Genomic DNA, 17,003 nt, shown 5'->3' on the forward strand with positions numbered 1-17,003 from the left:
CAAAATCCCTATGCCCCTCATGCAGTAAGAATGTATGGATTAAATTGAAAAAATCTATGTATCTATTCTATAACAGTACTCAAGTCCAACTTAATCTTTTAAATCTCAATACCCAACCATTTTTAAACATAATAATGTCCCCCATAATACAATAACTTCTGCCAGACTGTTTGTGGCCCTTCCTCCTTCCTAGCAAAAGTGGTAAAAAGTGCCCAGTGTCCTCTGGCACTTTATATATGATTACACCTGGCCTTAGATGTGTATGTGTGAGTGTCTTGATTGAAGATTTGAGTTATTTGAGGTTTTAATAGTTAAATTGCAGACTGGGTCTTTAGATAAGACAAGTATACTATGTTCAATATAATTTAATATTTATATTTTATATTTTCATAATACACTTTTATATTTATATTTTATATTTTCATAATACAGATGATGATGAAGGTGAAGAACTCGTACTCCTCAATAATAATAGACACATAATATTTACTATGGAAACATTACTAGCTTCCACTAACAATTTTGATAATCAGAACAAGCTTGGAGAAGGAGGATTTGGCCCCGTGTACAAGGTAAGCTGGGTTAAGTAAGCTTCCAGTAATGATATTTACTATCTTAAAATAGAGTGATATTCAGGCTCTTCTCTGCGCATAATTGACTGTGGATTAGCAGTTTGAAAACAATATATTGGGGAAAGACAATTAAGCTTAATAATTTACCAAACTTTTATGGAATTACACCAGATGGAAAAGAAATAGCCGTGAAAAAACTGTCCTTCACATCTATGCAAGGAAGAAAAGAGTTTTTAAATGAAGTTAAACTTGGAGCCGAAATTCAACATCGAAATCTTGTATGCCTACTGGGCTGCTGCGTAGAGGGATCAGCAAGATTGCTTGTCTATGAATACTTACCCAATAAGAGCCTTGATCAAATCTTATTCGGTAAGTGGCTTCCATGTTATTATGAAAGTAGACAGAAAATTAAATTATCACTGTTTCAACAAGGATATTCAGATTGGGACAAAATACTTAATGTCATGCACCGATACAGACCCAAACAAACGCAACCAGCAGACCCAAACAAACGCAACCAGCTTGATTGGGGGAAGCGTTACAATATAATAATGGGAGTAGCTCGTGGGCTTCTCTATCTTCATCAGGACTCGAGACCGCGCATTATTCATCGGGATGTTAAAGCAAGCAATGTGTTGTTGGACGAGGAACTGAACCCTAAGATAGCAGATTTCGGCTTAGCAAGACTCTTTCCTGATGGCCAAACTCACATCAGCACAAGAGTTGTCGGAACGTAGTGAGATTTCAATACCATCATTACTCTGTTAATGCAGATGTTTTACTCTGCTCATTTTACTTCAATAGGATTGACAATATTGTAATTGTATTTATACCCCTTTTTTGGTTGGAAAATGGGGTTTTGCATTCTTGGTTATGCGTTTTTATGATTTGGGGATTTACAATCTTGGTTATGCGTTTTTATGCGTTTTTATGATTTGGGGATTTATCATCTCCCATTTCTAAATTTTTGCCTTAATTTATGATATTCAAAAAAAGTGGGGTTTTGCATTCTTGATTAAGCTTTTTTTATGATCTGGAGATGGATTGACAATCTTGGTTGCGACTATGCTTCCTTTTCAAATAACTTATCATTTCCTATTTCTAAATTTTTGCCTTAATTTATGATATTTGACATTGTACTCTGTATATGCAGCGGTTATATGGCACCAGAGTATGCTATGTTGGGGCAAGTATCTGTAAAAACTGATGTTTATAGTTTTGGCGTTCTTGTCCTCGAAATTATCACAGGAAGAAAGAACACTGATTACAGTTTGCCACCTGAAATGCATATTCTTTTGGGATGGGTAAGATACAATTTCCGGGCATATCCAATTTCAGTTTGCCACCTGAAATGCATATTCTTTTGGGATGGGTAAGATACAATTTCCGGGCATATCCAATTTCCCTTAATTAAGTTAAGACCATGCTATTCAGTTCATGTGCAAACCTATCAGGGATACCCATGACGAAGCCATGACGAAGCCTCTGTGATTATGCAGGTATGGAAGTCATATGAAGCTGGAAACATTGTGGAGATAATTGATGGAGCAATTATTGAAACATGCGATGAAAAGCAAGCGGTGAGATGCATTCAGGTTGGTCTTTTGTGTGTACAAGCCGAATCGTCACTTCGTCCACCAATGTCGAAAGTTACTTCGATGATGTCACTTGATTCCATTACGGACATCCCAGATCCCACAAAGCCTGCATTTGTGAGTTCTCATGTTGCCCCAAATACCGAGTCTACCAGTTATGGGCTCACTCCCGCGTCTGCGTCTGCTTCTGCATCTGCATCTAACGCCACTGATTCCATTACTGAATTGGAGCCCAGGTAATGGTAAATATGCAGTGATTTAAGAGACACATTTCAGTAATGTTGTGACAGTATATTCAACCATGGCAGAGATAGCACTACCTTATTATATAATGATGAATTTATTTTTAAATGGACGATAGGGAATGTGAGTAATTTGATGGATTTAACTTTGGTAAAATTGATGGGTTGCCCATTTCTGTGGTGTAGTTTTTGAGGTTCAGAATTCTGATATTCCAGGCTTTATTTGTGTGGTTTACGTTTCCAGTTTAGTCTAAACAAAATGAAAATTATTATATTATATAATTGTTTTATTATTTTGTTTTTCATAGTAACTTTTCAGTTAGTTACATTTGGAAAGGGGAAAAGAAAATTTGGAAAGGGGAAAAGAAAAATAAAAAGAAGTATTGGAAAAAAAATATTTGTTTAATGCTATATGTTACAGATATTTTATATTTTATTATCTTTTATGAAAGTGCAAAAGATTAAAATTTTAAATTATAAAATATTTTTAATGAGAATTATTTTATTATATAATTGTTTTGTTAATTTCTCAAATATTTTTTATAGTAATTTTTTTAGTTAGTTACATTGGGAAAAGGGGAAAGGAAATTTTTTTAGTTAGTTACATTGGGAAAAGGGGAAAGGAAAAGGATGTATTGAAAAAAAAATGTTTAATGATATATGTTATAGATATATTATTTTTTATTACTTTTTTTTTATGAAAGTGGAGAAAATTAAGATTTTAATGTTTGTTTATTTATTTTATTTTTTTATAAGGAAATTTTGTTAATTTGGATTTGAAAGTCATTTTAAAATTTTAAATGTTTATATATTTTTGTGTATAATTGTTAATTTATAAAATATATATATTATTAATTTGTGTTTTCAGTTGTTATTTTTGTTGGTTTTTTATCAAACACTTTCTTGTCTTTTTCTTCTCATTTTACATAGTGTTGTTGTTGTGTTTTATTTGGTGTTTGGTCTTTTTGTTTTTGCTCAATAATTTCATATTTTTGGTATGTGCAATAATGAATGTTCACAAATATTCCATGACACTCAAAGCTTTGAAGTGGGAAATTGCAAATTCATTTAATGTCTTCCAAATTCATTTAATGTCCCACTACATTCTCATTGAGCATGGGAAAGCTTGCTAATTTTCACTTGCAAGATATTTAAAAATGTTAAGTAGCAGCCAAGGCCTCTCTCTATTTCTAAATTTTATTAACATTTTACCAAGTGACCCTTATGGTTATGTTTCTTCCACCTTAAATGTTCAGCTTTGTCTTCTTTATTCTCAATTTGGTTGTCCTTTTACGAAGTGATCCTTATAGTTTTGCTTCCTTCACCTTGTCTTCCTCTAGTGTAAGGATGCAAATTCACAAACATTCCATGTCACTCATATCATGGAAGTAGGAAACAACAAATTCATTCAAGGTGGAAGTAGGAAACACCAAATTCATTCAAGGTCTCTTCACTTCTCATGATAATGTGATAATAGCACATGAGACAAATGAACCGAGTGCTTGATAATGTGATGATAGGTGTTTTGTTGCGCATGAAAAAATAGCATGCACTTCAATGCCCATTGAAGTCAAGATTTTCAATCTAATACGAGACTGGGATTGGATAATGTGACAATAACATGAGCCAAATGAGCATAAGATTTGATAATGTGATGCTAACTTCTGTGATATTCATGTAAAGCCTGATATCAAAGTTTACAACGTCCTCTAATCTCCATTAAAGTGAAGTATTTAGACATAATGGGATGTCATTTTCCAATGAAGTGACCAACATGTATCCTTTTGATTGTAGATTTGAGTTAATTGAGGTTCAATTGCCAAGTTTATTAGTTGAATCACATACTGGGTCTTTTGAGGTTTAGTGGCCAAGTTTAACAATTCAATATACTTTTATATTTATATTTAATTTATTTTCAATATTTAATATTTTCATCATTGATCTATAAACGGTCATGGATATCTCATTGGCCAATTCATCACAATAAATCTTCTAAAATATATTAGAAAAATCAAAATCTAAAATATGAGGATTTATTTCTCCTTAGATTATTGGATCTGTTAATTATTGTTTTTTGCATATGTATGTAAATGACAATTATGCAATAAATAGAGAAAAATGAAATAAAACTCATGAACCACAAATTAACACAAGATATAACCTCAAAAACCATTTTAGGAGGAAACTCAACTAGAAGGTGAGGTTTCTCTGCTCTTTTTCTCTACATGGAAAATAGATGCAAGTACAAAGAGAGAGACTTGTGGTGCATGGAATGCTACAATGCAGAAACCATATCTATTTTCTCTCTCCTCTCTCTACTCCACTCTAGTCTACTCTACTCATCTATGGAAAAAAATGCACTCCCATAAAATGGAACCCCTTTTCCTCCTAGTGGCTCGATTATAACACAACTTGATAGCCTACTAGTGGTTATGTTTCAATCCTTCAACTCTTAACTAGAGTTACAATATGGAGTCTTCTAAAGTATTATTCATCATGATGAGGTGGTTAGCCCCTTTTCCATGAATAATAGGGGATGAAATGTCATCCTATGAAATTATGGTGGTCAAAACAGGAAGGTCATCTTCCAATTGACATAATTTTTGCATACAGACTCCAATTGAGATTACCCTTATGTCATTAGAAAGGTATATGTGTGTAAGGTTCCATGCTAAAGTAGTAAAGTTTTATTGGCCCCATCAAACTCCTTCTACAAGGTTTCTACACCCCATTTCGCCAAACTAGGTCCCACTAAAAAAAATGGTCATCTGTGCAGGAGGGAAGAACATAGAGCTCATAGAGTAATACCGAGGGGGATTCACGAGGGATTAAGCTTATCAGGCTAATAGTAGGGGGGAGAGAATTAGAATTACAAGGAGGATGAAGTGAGGAATCTTGCTACAAAAATTGAACCAAATAAGGGAACAGAGAAGTGAGAACCAAAATTCCATATTGGAGAGATTAGAGATACCATGAAAAGAAGCCAATCCTAGAATGAATTGTAGGGGTTTTGAATTAAAAGCCAAACCTGAGTGGCAGTGCACCTTGGTGTGGGGGGGTGGGGGAGTGACTTAAATGATGATTGAGAGCCAAGATCCTAGAGGTTTGATGGCAAGCGTGAATCTCATAGATTGCAATGTGTTTGTTGCCTGGAGGTTGTGGCTCTGTATTGCCAGTCCACTAACACTGCATCCATGTTTTAAAGGGGTCAATAACTAATCGTAAATTTCCTTGAGCAGAATGATGGATACATAATACAAAATTGAAAAAAATGGTTATTCTAGGTGGCAAGGTGTGTGAATTGAACATTTTATTTAAGATATACATGAAATAAGTAAAATAATGCACTGGTTGGACATCTCATTACTATCCAATACATCTAATTATAATACTCAATGATGTCTTAGTATTAGGGTACGAGGAATCCATTAGATATATTGAGTGGTTAGAGCCAACTGACTTCTGGTATATAGATAATGAAGGTCAAACTAATTTTCCCATGAGTAAACTATATTTATTACATGGAAAAGAGAATCAGGACATTATAAAAGAACTAAATGAAGGAATTGGATCATCAATAAGAATGTGGAAGACACCATCAATAATGAGGCTTACCTAATTGTCATAGAGCAATGGAATAATAAGGTAGAGTATTGAAAATGTGTTCTTAATGTTGCTTTTTGGTAGCATCGGATGTGCTCTAGCCATGAAATTTGGAGAGAGTCTAACGCACATGAGATCTCCAAGACCCAAAAATTGTTTGGACAAATTCCACCCGAATGAAGAGATATTAAAATAATTAATATTTTTAATAGGTTCCTAAGTCTAAACTTATGAAAATAAAAATATTAATGTGTATTAATATAAAAAGGGTGAGAAAGTTCTAAGTGATGAGGATCAAACCGGATCTAATATTAGCCCTTGATTAAGGACATAATCTTGAGGCATGAGGGTCAATTAGAGATACACCAAAATAGATCAAGAATTTGATTTTCTCGGGTTGGGTTTTCTGAGGAAATCGAGTTAGAGATCACTTGCAATGAGGGGTAGTTCAGTAAGGAATTTTGATCCAAGGCTAAAGAATACATAGCAGAGAGGCAGAAAAGTGTTGGGAGAGACAGCACAGTCCAAGGAGGGCTAATGCAGAGGTCGTAGGAGACATCGAAGAGGATGCAGAGGGCCGTAGGGGGCTGATGTAGAAGCCATAGAGGCTAACGAAGAGGACGCAGAGGGCTTCATAGGGAACGCTAGGAGATTCTGTGGGGAGAACTCTGAGTTGATCAGCAAATCTTGAGCCGGGAGAGGGTCACGTAGTTCCAGAGAGGGTGACGAGTTCCAGAGCAATGCTTGGAGTAGCTTTCGCTGTCGAGCACAAGGAACAGTCAAAGTCACTGTGGAGTTGATCATTCGGTTGCTGATTTTCTGAAATATCTATCTCGGGATAGATGTAATACCACCGAGGACATTCTCTATTGGGTGAGCCATTTCTGGCACCCTAGTTGTATTCACGAAATTTGCTTAATAATAAAACCCTATATATGCTACAACAGTTTTCCCGCATTGGTTTTTTCCATGGAAAATTGTCCAAAAATAATGGTGTCCCTTGTGTTAATGTTTCTATTTACTTCAGTGCATGATCTGTGTATCTGTGAAGGCTGCATTTGTGTTTACTTTGATATTTACATAATTAAATAGCTTGTTAATGTAAAGAACAAGTAGGAGATAGTAAACCAAAAATAGCAGTAGGGGTTTCTTATGTGTTAGATTCAGAAATTTTCACATGGTATCAGAGGGATTGCAGATCAAGGAGGACTGAAGACACCAGCCAAATAAATCTGAGAATTTGCAACAAAGAAGCAGTTTTCCTGAGAGACAACATTGTTGCAGAGCTGAAGACGTAAGAGGAGGAGTGACACAGTGCTAAGAGGATGACTTTGAGGCTCACATAGACCCTGTGTTAACATTCTGAGCCAGGATAAGGGCCAACACAGAGGCAGAGTGGGGAAAAACAGGCTTACGCAGAGCCACTTCATCTTTCTCAGCCAGGAAGGATTGACGCAGTAGCCTAGGAGGAGAATATTTAGCCCAAGCCGTGATTGTGCAGAGCTTGAAGGGCTTAAATTCTTTAGTTTTTGGGGCTAAGGGAGTTGTGGAGATTGTGATTTGAGGAGCTGGTGGGAAGTTGTTTCTGTCTGTGCAGAACAATGTCTAAGGGGACTGAACCAAGGTAGAGGGAAGCAATACCTTCATAGATTTATAGCCAAGAAATGTAGATCTGAGTTGCAGGGGAAAAGGAGGATTGGAGAGGAGTGATTAGACAATTGGCTGGAGGATTTCTATGAGGGAAATCGAGACTTAGAGGGAGTCTAGAGAAGAGGAGTAGAGATGGCAGTAAACAAATTGAGGGATCAAGAAAGATTGAACGGGGCTTCCAATTTTGTCATCTGGAAGGCTAGGATCCTAGCAATCCTGGATAAACATTGCATCAAGGACTATGCCTTGAAAACCATAGTTGTCCCAGTTGACCCAAATGAAAATGATAAGTATGACGAGGCCGAGGCAAAATCAAAATGGATGATTTCATACGGGGTCAAGGATCATGTCATACTACATATTGCTAAGAAGAACACAACAAGGAAGCTGTGGCAGACAATGACCACCTTATACCAAGGCTCTTCTGTGCAATGGAAGATGTTATTAGAGAATTAGTTTAGGTCATATTAGATGCATAAAGGACAAGAGATAGATTTGTTCCTTCTCAAGTTGCAAGGAATTCGTGACCAACTTACTTTCGTGGGGTCTACAGCGAATCCAGAGTTTATGGTCAGGACTGCTTTGAATGCAGTCTCCCAGGACTGGGAGACATTTGTCCAAATCATTTTGGGCATAGCGGCCCTCCCGAGTTTGGAGGAGATGCGGGTAGCTCTTCGAAAGAAAGAGATTAGGAGGTTGACTAAGGGATGAAGCAGCGGTAAGGGAGTTGGAATCCAGAAAGAGGAGAAGGAGGATGCAGATCTAGGATTTGCGGGATAGAAGGGGGTTCAGCAGAGGAAGAATAAAGATATCTCCAAGGTCAAGTGCTTCAACTGTGGGGAGTTGGGATATTATGCATCTGAGTGCCCCAAGAAGAAAGGTAAGAGAGAAGCTTCCGACCCAAAGGCTACTCCAGAAAAGGCGAAGAAGGATGTCGAGACTGATAACGATTGTGCCATGAGTGCTTATGCACCTCTAGAGAAGAGGTGGGGAGACATTGAGTTGTAGTTGAGAGGACTATAGAAGAGGGGCAGGATCCTTGAGGTACCCAAAACTCTTGGATCACAGTAGCATGATGACAGGTGTCGGGTGGAGTAAGGTGTGATGGAGCGACACTGCAGTGTTTGAGTGCAGAAGTCTGTAGCAATGCAGTGGAGGTTGTAATAGTGCGAGAGGGGCAGAAGAAGTTGGAGCAGCACAGTGGTAGTAGAGGGAGTACAGGATAGCAACAAAGGTGGCTTCAACATCACGAGGCTTCCAGACTGACTAGGATGTCAATATTTGGGGGAAGTGAGTTACTTACATCTTGGTAACTAAGTTGCAGTGGAGCAGTTAGTAGTGGTAGTGTTATGGGCAACATGATGCAACGTACTGAGAGGGAACTGCAGTATAGATGTAGTAGTGCCAGTGGCACTGTCATGGGAAGTAGTATAGGAAGCAGCAGTGCAGTGGATGTGGGTTAGTAGGTCTAGCATCAACATAGCAGGACCGATGCGAAGGATCTGTGTGAATCTTCTATGGTGAAGTATTACTAGAGCACATTCCTTGCTAACAGGGAGTGTTTACTTTTGGTGGCATCGGATGTGCTCTAGCCATGATATTTGGTGGAGAGGCTAAGGCACATGAGATCTCCAAGACTCAGAAATTGTTTAGCCAAATTCCACCCAAATGAAAAGATATTAAAATAATTAATATTTTTAATGGGTTCCTAAGTCAAAACTTAGGAAAATAAAAATATTGATGTGTATTAATATAAAATGGGTGAGAAAGTTCTAAGTAATGAGGATCAAGCTAAATCTAATATTAGTCATTGATTAGGGACTTAATCTTGGTCGTTCAATCATCAATAGGAAAAGTATAAGAGGAGGCTTGAGGGTCCATTGGAGATACACCAAGAGAAATCAATAATTCGGTTTTATGGGGTTGGGTTTGTTGAGGAAATCGAGTTAGAGATCAGTTACAATGAGGGGTAGTTAGGTAAGGGATTTCGATCCAAGGTTGAAGAATACATAGAAGAGTGGCAACAAAGTGTCGGGAGAGATAATGCAGGCCAAGGAGGGCTGACACAGACACTGTAGGGTCTAATGCAGAGGACACATAGGCCGTAGGGGCTGACGTAGAATCCGTAGAGACTAAGACAGAGGATGTAGAGGGCTTCAAAGGTAGCATTGGGAGATTATGTGGGGTATATTGGGAGCTTATCAACAGATCCTGAGCTGAGAGAGGGAGACGTAGTTCCAGAGAGGATGACGCAGTTCTAGAGTAGTGCTTGGAGCAACTTTCGCTATCCAACACAAGGCATAGTCAGAGTCACTACGGGGTTGATCATTTGGTTGCTAATTTTCCAGAATATCTGTCGCCGATAGAGGTACTACTGCAGAGTACATTCTCTATTGGGTGAGCCATTTTTGGCACCCTATTTGTATTCACGAAATATGCTTAATAGTAAAACCCTCATATATGCTGCATCGATTTTCCCTCATTGGGTTTTTCTAGGGATGATTGTCCAAAAATAACGGTGTCCCTTGTGTTAAATTTTCTGTTTACTTAAATGCATGAACTTTGTATCTCTGAAGGTTTCATTTGTGTTTACTTCTATATTTATGCAATTAAATAGCCTGTTAATGTAAAGAACAAGTAGGAGATAGTAAACCAGAAATTGCAGTAGGGGTTTCTGATGTGTTAGATTCAGAAATTTTCACACTTAATAGTTTTGAATAAAATTTGCAATGATCATATGATAGTGGACATAATTCATTCATCTTCCAATGAATATTGACTTAAGACAAGGAAATAACCCCTATTCTTAGCAGAAAAAATGTCATGTATCTCAAGTATTTTGAAGGATTTTTAAATGTAATAGGAGAACCAATATATGATAGACCCAAGTGCAACATGGAAATCTTATTAGATATGTTGAGGAAATGCATATATGATTCCCATTAAATCATGAAATGTGGATAGATGGGAGATTATTTGGATGGAAATGACCACCTCAGATACCTTCTTTGGTAGTATACATAAGTCGATTATTTGTGTTAAGGTTGATTGGCGAAGCCTAGATCATGGAATTACATCGAAAAACTATTAAAACAATATTTGGTACCAAATCCCTAGAACTTGTGTATATTGTAGTTGATGCCATAGTTTGGGCATAAATAAAAAATAAAGAAAATTGCATGATCAAGATAAATAAATGTGTTATGGATGGGTAGCTCATGCATCTGAGGATACCATTACATTAGGTGGAAATGATTCATGAATGAAATTTTGTTCTTGGAAGAACAAAAACTATTTATGTAAAAGAAATTCTTAATGTTTGTTGTATAACATTTGTGGGATTCATATTTATTTTTTTGTCGGTTGAACCCACGGGGATTTGAACTTTGAATCTCATGCTTTTACGTATTAATTCATAACAAGGAGATCGCCAACTGAGCTACACCTCATGGCAGTTTTTTGTATAGCCTCGAAGTAAAATTGGTTACAAGTCATGCATGCAAGTTGGGAAATATGACCAATGAACAGGTTGAAATGCATGACCTGCTGCAAGTTCTTCTTATAGCAAAATTTGTTCAAGTCACAAAGATTGTTATCCATGGGGACTCACTTATTTTTATTCAACATATTTAGAATGCAACTTAGCAAAAAAAGAAAGAAAGAGTTTTTAAATGGAGTTAAACTTGGGGCCGAAATTCAATATAGAAATCCTGTATGCCTACTGGGTTGTTGTGTAAAGAGATCAAAAAGATTGTTGGTCTATGAATACTTACCCAATAAGAGCCTTGATCAAATTTTATTCTGTGAGTGGCTTCCATTTTATTATGAAAGTAGATGGAAAATTAAAATTATTACTGTTTGAACAAGTATATCCAGATTACGCCAAATTAATTAATGTCATGCATGGATACAAACCCAATCAAACATAGCCAGCTTGATTGGGGGAAGCATTACAATATAATAATGGGAGTAGCCCATGGGCTTCTCTATCTTCATTAGGACTCGAGACTGTGAATTATTCATCGAGATGTTAAAGCAAGAAATGTGTTGTTGGACAAGGAACTGAACCCTAAGATAGTAGATTCTAGTTTAGCTAGGATTTTCCATGATAACCAAACTCACATTAGTACTGCAAGAGTTGTTGGAACTTAGTGAGATTTCAATAAAATCATTACTCTCACACACTGTTAATGCAAATGTTTTACTCTATGCTGATTTTATTTCAATAGGATTGACAATATTGTAATCATATTTTTTTTAGCAAAAAAAAAAAAAAAAACACTACCTTTTTGTACCTTTTTGTGTTAAGAAAAGAGTAGTACATTGTCTGGGTTTTTTCTTTTTTATTTACTTATAAAAAAAACTGACTTGATTTGTCTAAGTTATTAACTGTTCAGTAAAGGACTGTTAAGTCACTTTTTGATCTTTAATCATCTATGTTACTTGTAAATTTAAAATTACATATTCTACATACTAGTATTAACTCTAAACAAAATAGATTACCATCATCACTTTAAAAAAAACAAAAAGTTCAATTGTTCTCTTTATGCTTGTCCTTCTTGGGCGGAAGTCACATCCTCCCTTTAACACTATGCATAGTTGATGCTTTCTGAGTTGATCATCTATTCCTATTCAAATGATGAGAAAAAAAAAATTCCCTATTGGCTTCTTCATCCCTCTCTTTGATAGCATGTCTGCTATCCAATTTTGTTCGCTATATATGTGTTCAAAATGTATTTCTCAAAACATTATTGTCATCATTTGAATCCTATTCATCCAATTTTTTAGAATGAGTGGATTGAAATTTGTATTGTGCATCATTCATTTTATAATTATCTTTGCATCTCCAAAGATCTGGATATTTTCTATCTTGAGCCATTTCACTATAATTAGAACTCTCCAAAGTGCTAAAAGTTCAACCCTCCTATTTGATCCCTTACCACTTTCCCACCAAAAATTATCAGGATTAATGGCAATGACCACCCCACAACCACAAAATCTCTCTTTACATGCACTGTCAAAAATGCCTGCACAATAACTGCCCCATATGTATTATTCTTTGTATACCTTAAACCTTTGTATCTGTGTTTCATCCTCATTTTCACATAAGCTCTGATTAGAAAATGAAGATCTTAGATTACTTTCAAGGTATTACAGACTCATGTGCATGGATTTTCCTATATTACTTAGTGCAATGGATTGAGAAGATTGCAAATAATACACGCAATGAAGAGTTAGAGGAACATAATAGACAAACACACATAACATAACAAGTTTAATATGGAGTTCACCCAAAACTCTTGGGCTACGTCTCCTGGTCCAGCCTTCAGTGGTGACCTCTCTATTATGTCTTTCAAGAACAAAGTTTTACAAAATGTGAGCTCGAATTGAGTCTCAACACATAGATACAAAATAGAAGGAGTTTTCTTAAATCCCTCAAGCCTCTCTATGTACACAGACTCTTTCTTCCACTCTCTGTCTCTGTTTTCTCTCTGTCTCATTACTGCTTGCCTCTGTCTTCTGTCTTATGTGGCTTTTAAGCCAATCGGGGCTGTCTGTTCGATTCCCCTTCTCAGGCTCTCTGGCTACCAGCCTCTGTCCACTCAAATCCCCTCTAAGCATTAGCCAATCATGGAATAATGTCTTCAGGAAAGGTAGCCACCTGTTCTGCAATGGAAGGAACCATCAGGCCTTTGAAATCCCAAAAAAAATCATTCTCTATTTACACAGAGAAATACACTAAAAACATGGGAAAATTCCCCAAATTGTCGTTTATCGGACTTCAAATATCCTTAAATAAGCCCTATACTCCTATCAATTCTGCCTTTAATCACTATTGCAAGTCACAAGTGCCCCATGTGTTGTGGTTTCCTTTGTATTTGTAAAAATACATTAAAACACTGAAAATACCACAAAATGGCTTTATGGCAGACTTGAAATATTATATATTTGCATCTATAAGTTCCATTGGGTCTGGTTTTATTGCATCGGGAAAATTTCCTTTGTATTTCATTTATTTGGTGAAAATGCGAAATACACAGAAAAATTTCGTTTTCTAGATCTAAAAATATGTCAAATATCATATATAACCCCATTAGGTCCGGCTATCGCAAGTCATATTTATATTGACCCCACTCCGTTGTATTACTCCGACGCGATATTGCGATGCGATTTATCGCAATCGCATATCGCATACTCCCCTGGGCCGTTGTAAGCGCTCCTTTATATGTTGTCGATGCAATATCGCGAGTTAACCTGGGCTGTTGATCTGTGCGCTTCATCGACGGTCCTCGTTGACCTGCGCTGATCGCTATCGCAACTTTTATGTGGTAGCCTCGATAGCCTCAGCCTGCCTTTGCTGATTGTGATATGCTGAGCAGATCTGGATCGTTGATCAGCCAGATCTGACGGCTCCTCTTCATCATTCCTTTGACCTCTGATAGGCCTGTTTTCCACTATTTCTTCATATTTTTTGTTCCCGACAGTGTTTTCTGCCTTTTGTAAGGTTTTTCCTTATGCGATAGTTTTTTTATTTTAAAGACTTAGAGGGTGTTTCGGATCCATTTTGGATCACTCCTTCCCACTAAAAAAAGCTTTTGGACCACCAAAAGTTCATTTTTTAAGCATCGATCAAGTGAGGATACAACTTCCTCACTTGTCTAATTTCCATCCATCGTGCATTGCTTGGTTTTGAACCATTGAGTCCAATTCTGAGGGACTCAATATCCGCTTTGTGCATGGTTCTCACCTTCCTATCCAGAACTATATCTTCATGCAACTCATTGAGATATTCAGGAAACAGATCATCAATAGAAGGCAACTGACTTTTCTCTTTGGTATCTTCAACCAATGAAGGTTCAAACAGTCTCAAGTTCTCTGTATTAACTACTGAATAGATATGCATGTAAGCTGGAAAATCAACGCGATAATTGTTTTCACCAATTTTCTCAAGTATCTTGAAAGGCCCATACCTTATTGGCTTAAGCTTCTTACCTTCAGCTTGCATTCTGTCTTTGCTGATATACAGCTAGACTTGATCACCAACTCGGAAGCTATGTTCAATTCGATGCTTATCATGCCTCACCTTATGCTTGGCCTGGCTCTTTTCCAGCTATTCCTGTACTTCCTGGTGAATTTCTTGGATCTGTTTAATGAACTTAGTTGCTTTGTCCACATCATTGTGTCCATCAATCGCTATGTCTTTTCCAAATACAAAATCCAAGGGAGACTTTGGTGTAAAACCAAAACAAATCTCAAAAGGAGATCTTTGCATAGAAGAGTGCTTAGCACAGTTGTAAGCATGTTGCACATAACACAAATGTTCATCCCAAAGCTTGGGATGCTTGCTGCAATAGCCCCTGAGCAACTGGATCACTATCCTGTTGACTACCTCTGTTTGGCCATATGTTTGTGGATGAAAGGTTGTGCTCTTCTTCAATCTGGTGTCCATCAACTCCCACAAACTTGACCAAAACTTCCCAACAAATAAGAAATCTCGATCAGATACAATGGAAGTGGGTAACCCAAAATGAACCAAAACATGCTGAAAGAACAACTTCGATGTTTGTTTAGTTGTAATATACTTGTTACAAGGTATTAAAATACACATTTTGCTGAACCTATCCACAATAACATATAAATAATCATGACCTTTTCTAGATTTTGTCAATCCCCCAACAAAGTCCATGGAAACACTTTCCCAAGGATGAGAAGGAACTGGGAGCGGAGTGTACAACCCTAATTTTCTATTGCTCGGCTTGCTTTTAGTACACATGGTACACCATTTAATATATCTAGAAACTGTTTCATGCATTCTAGGCCAATAACAGAACCTTTGCAGCTGTGCAACTGTTTTACTTACACCAAAGTGACCTGATATAACAGAAGTATGTGCTTCCCAAATTATGTTAACTCTTTCAGTTTGTGGAATGCATAACTTTCCCAAATGATACAAGAGTTGGTCCTTAACATAATAATCCAATTCTTCTACTTGTTTTCCATGACTTAAAGTTGCATATACATCTTTAAAATCTATATCTTGAGCATATTGTTCAATGTAGCTTTCATGCATTACTGAGTTATGCTTAAGTATAGTAGATGCATTTATGATTGGTCTGGAAAATATATCTGCAACTTTATTGTGTATTCCCTTCTTATATCTGATGACTAGATGAAACTGCTGTAGAAAACCCATCCACCTATAGTGTCTTGATTGCTGCAATTTAGTTTGTGAGTGCAAATATTGAAGTGATTGTTGATTTGTATGGATGATCGTTTCCTCTCCCATTAAATAATGTTTCCACTTTTTCACACTCTGTACTAATGCATACAATTCTTTATCATATGTGGGATAATTAACTACTACAGAATTAAATGTCTCAAAATGATAGCATATGGTTTTATCGTGTTGCATCAACACTATTCCCATGGCATAGTCACTGGCATCTGTTTCAATCTCAAATGGACGTTGAAGATCTGGCAGTGCTAGTACTGGTGTTGTACTATTTTTTTATTTTAAGGTTTCAAAGGCTTTTTGCTATTTTCCTCCCCACTAAAACACCTTGTTCAATCCTGTTAAAGCATGTAAGGGAGCTGCAGTCAAGGAAAAGTTAACAATAAACTTTCTCCAATATTGTGCTGCTCCTAGGAAGCTCCTAACTTCTGTAGCAGATTTGGGTTTAGGCCAATTCACAATGAATTCAACCTTAGAGGGATCTATCTTCAATTCACCACCCCCTACAATATGACCCAAATAATTTAGAGATGTTTTGACAAATTCACATTTCGATAACTTAACATAGAGATTTTCTAGTTCCAAAACATCTAGAGTCTACTTTACATGCTTCAAATGTTCTTCCCATGTTTGACTGAAAACAAGAATGTCATCTCAATATACAATTACAAAATCATCAATAAAGGTATGAGTACATCATTCATAACTCTCATGAAAGTGGCAAGAGCATTAGTTAGCCGAAAGTCATAACCAGCAATTCATATAGTCCTGGCTTTGTTTTGAAAGCGGTCTTCCATGCATGTTGTTCTGCTACTCTGACTTGATGATAGCCAATATGAAAGTCCAACTTGGAAAAGTAAACTGCTTCTTTTAGTTGATCTAATAGATCATCAATGCGAGGAAGAGGATAACGATTCTTGATCGTTATTTTATTCAGTGCTCTGTAATCAATGCACATCCTCCATGAACCATCTTTCTTTCTCACCAACACGATTGGAAATCCACATGGTGATGTGCTTGGTCTTATGAACCCTTTCTTGAGCAGCTCTTGTACCTACTTCTTAATCTTTGCATTCTCTAAAGCGGATAACCTGTACATTCTGATGTT

At 36.7% G+C, this 17,003-nt stretch overlaps 1 protein-coding gene across 1 annotated transcript; it reads left to right on the plus strand.

Moving 5' to 3' along the window:
• Positions 1 to 314: 314 nt before the first annotated feature.
• Positions 315 to 2,488, plus strand: LOC149174984 (cysteine-rich receptor-like protein kinase 44). The gene is made up of 5 exons (XM_089422728.1): positions 315 to 572; positions 707 to 941; positions 1,074 to 1,308; positions 1,726 to 1,876; positions 2,072 to 2,488. The coding sequence occupies exons 1-5, from the start codon at positions 492 to 494 to the stop codon at positions 2,405 to 2,407; spliced, it is 1,038 nt and encodes a 345-aa protein (XP_089278854.1). The 5' UTR covers positions 315 to 491; the 3' UTR covers positions 2,408 to 2,488.
• Positions 2,489 to 17,003: the final 14,515 nt, after the last annotated feature.

The sequence above is a fragment of the Pinus tabuliformis genome, chromosome 4_1 (assembly GCF_031772625.1).
Source record: "Pinus tabuliformis cultivar Carrire ecotype Pingquan chromosome 4_1, CPIR1, whole genome shotgun sequence".
Taxonomy (NCBI): Eukaryota; Viridiplantae; Streptophyta; class Pinopsida; order Pinales; family Pinaceae; genus Pinus; species Pinus tabuliformis.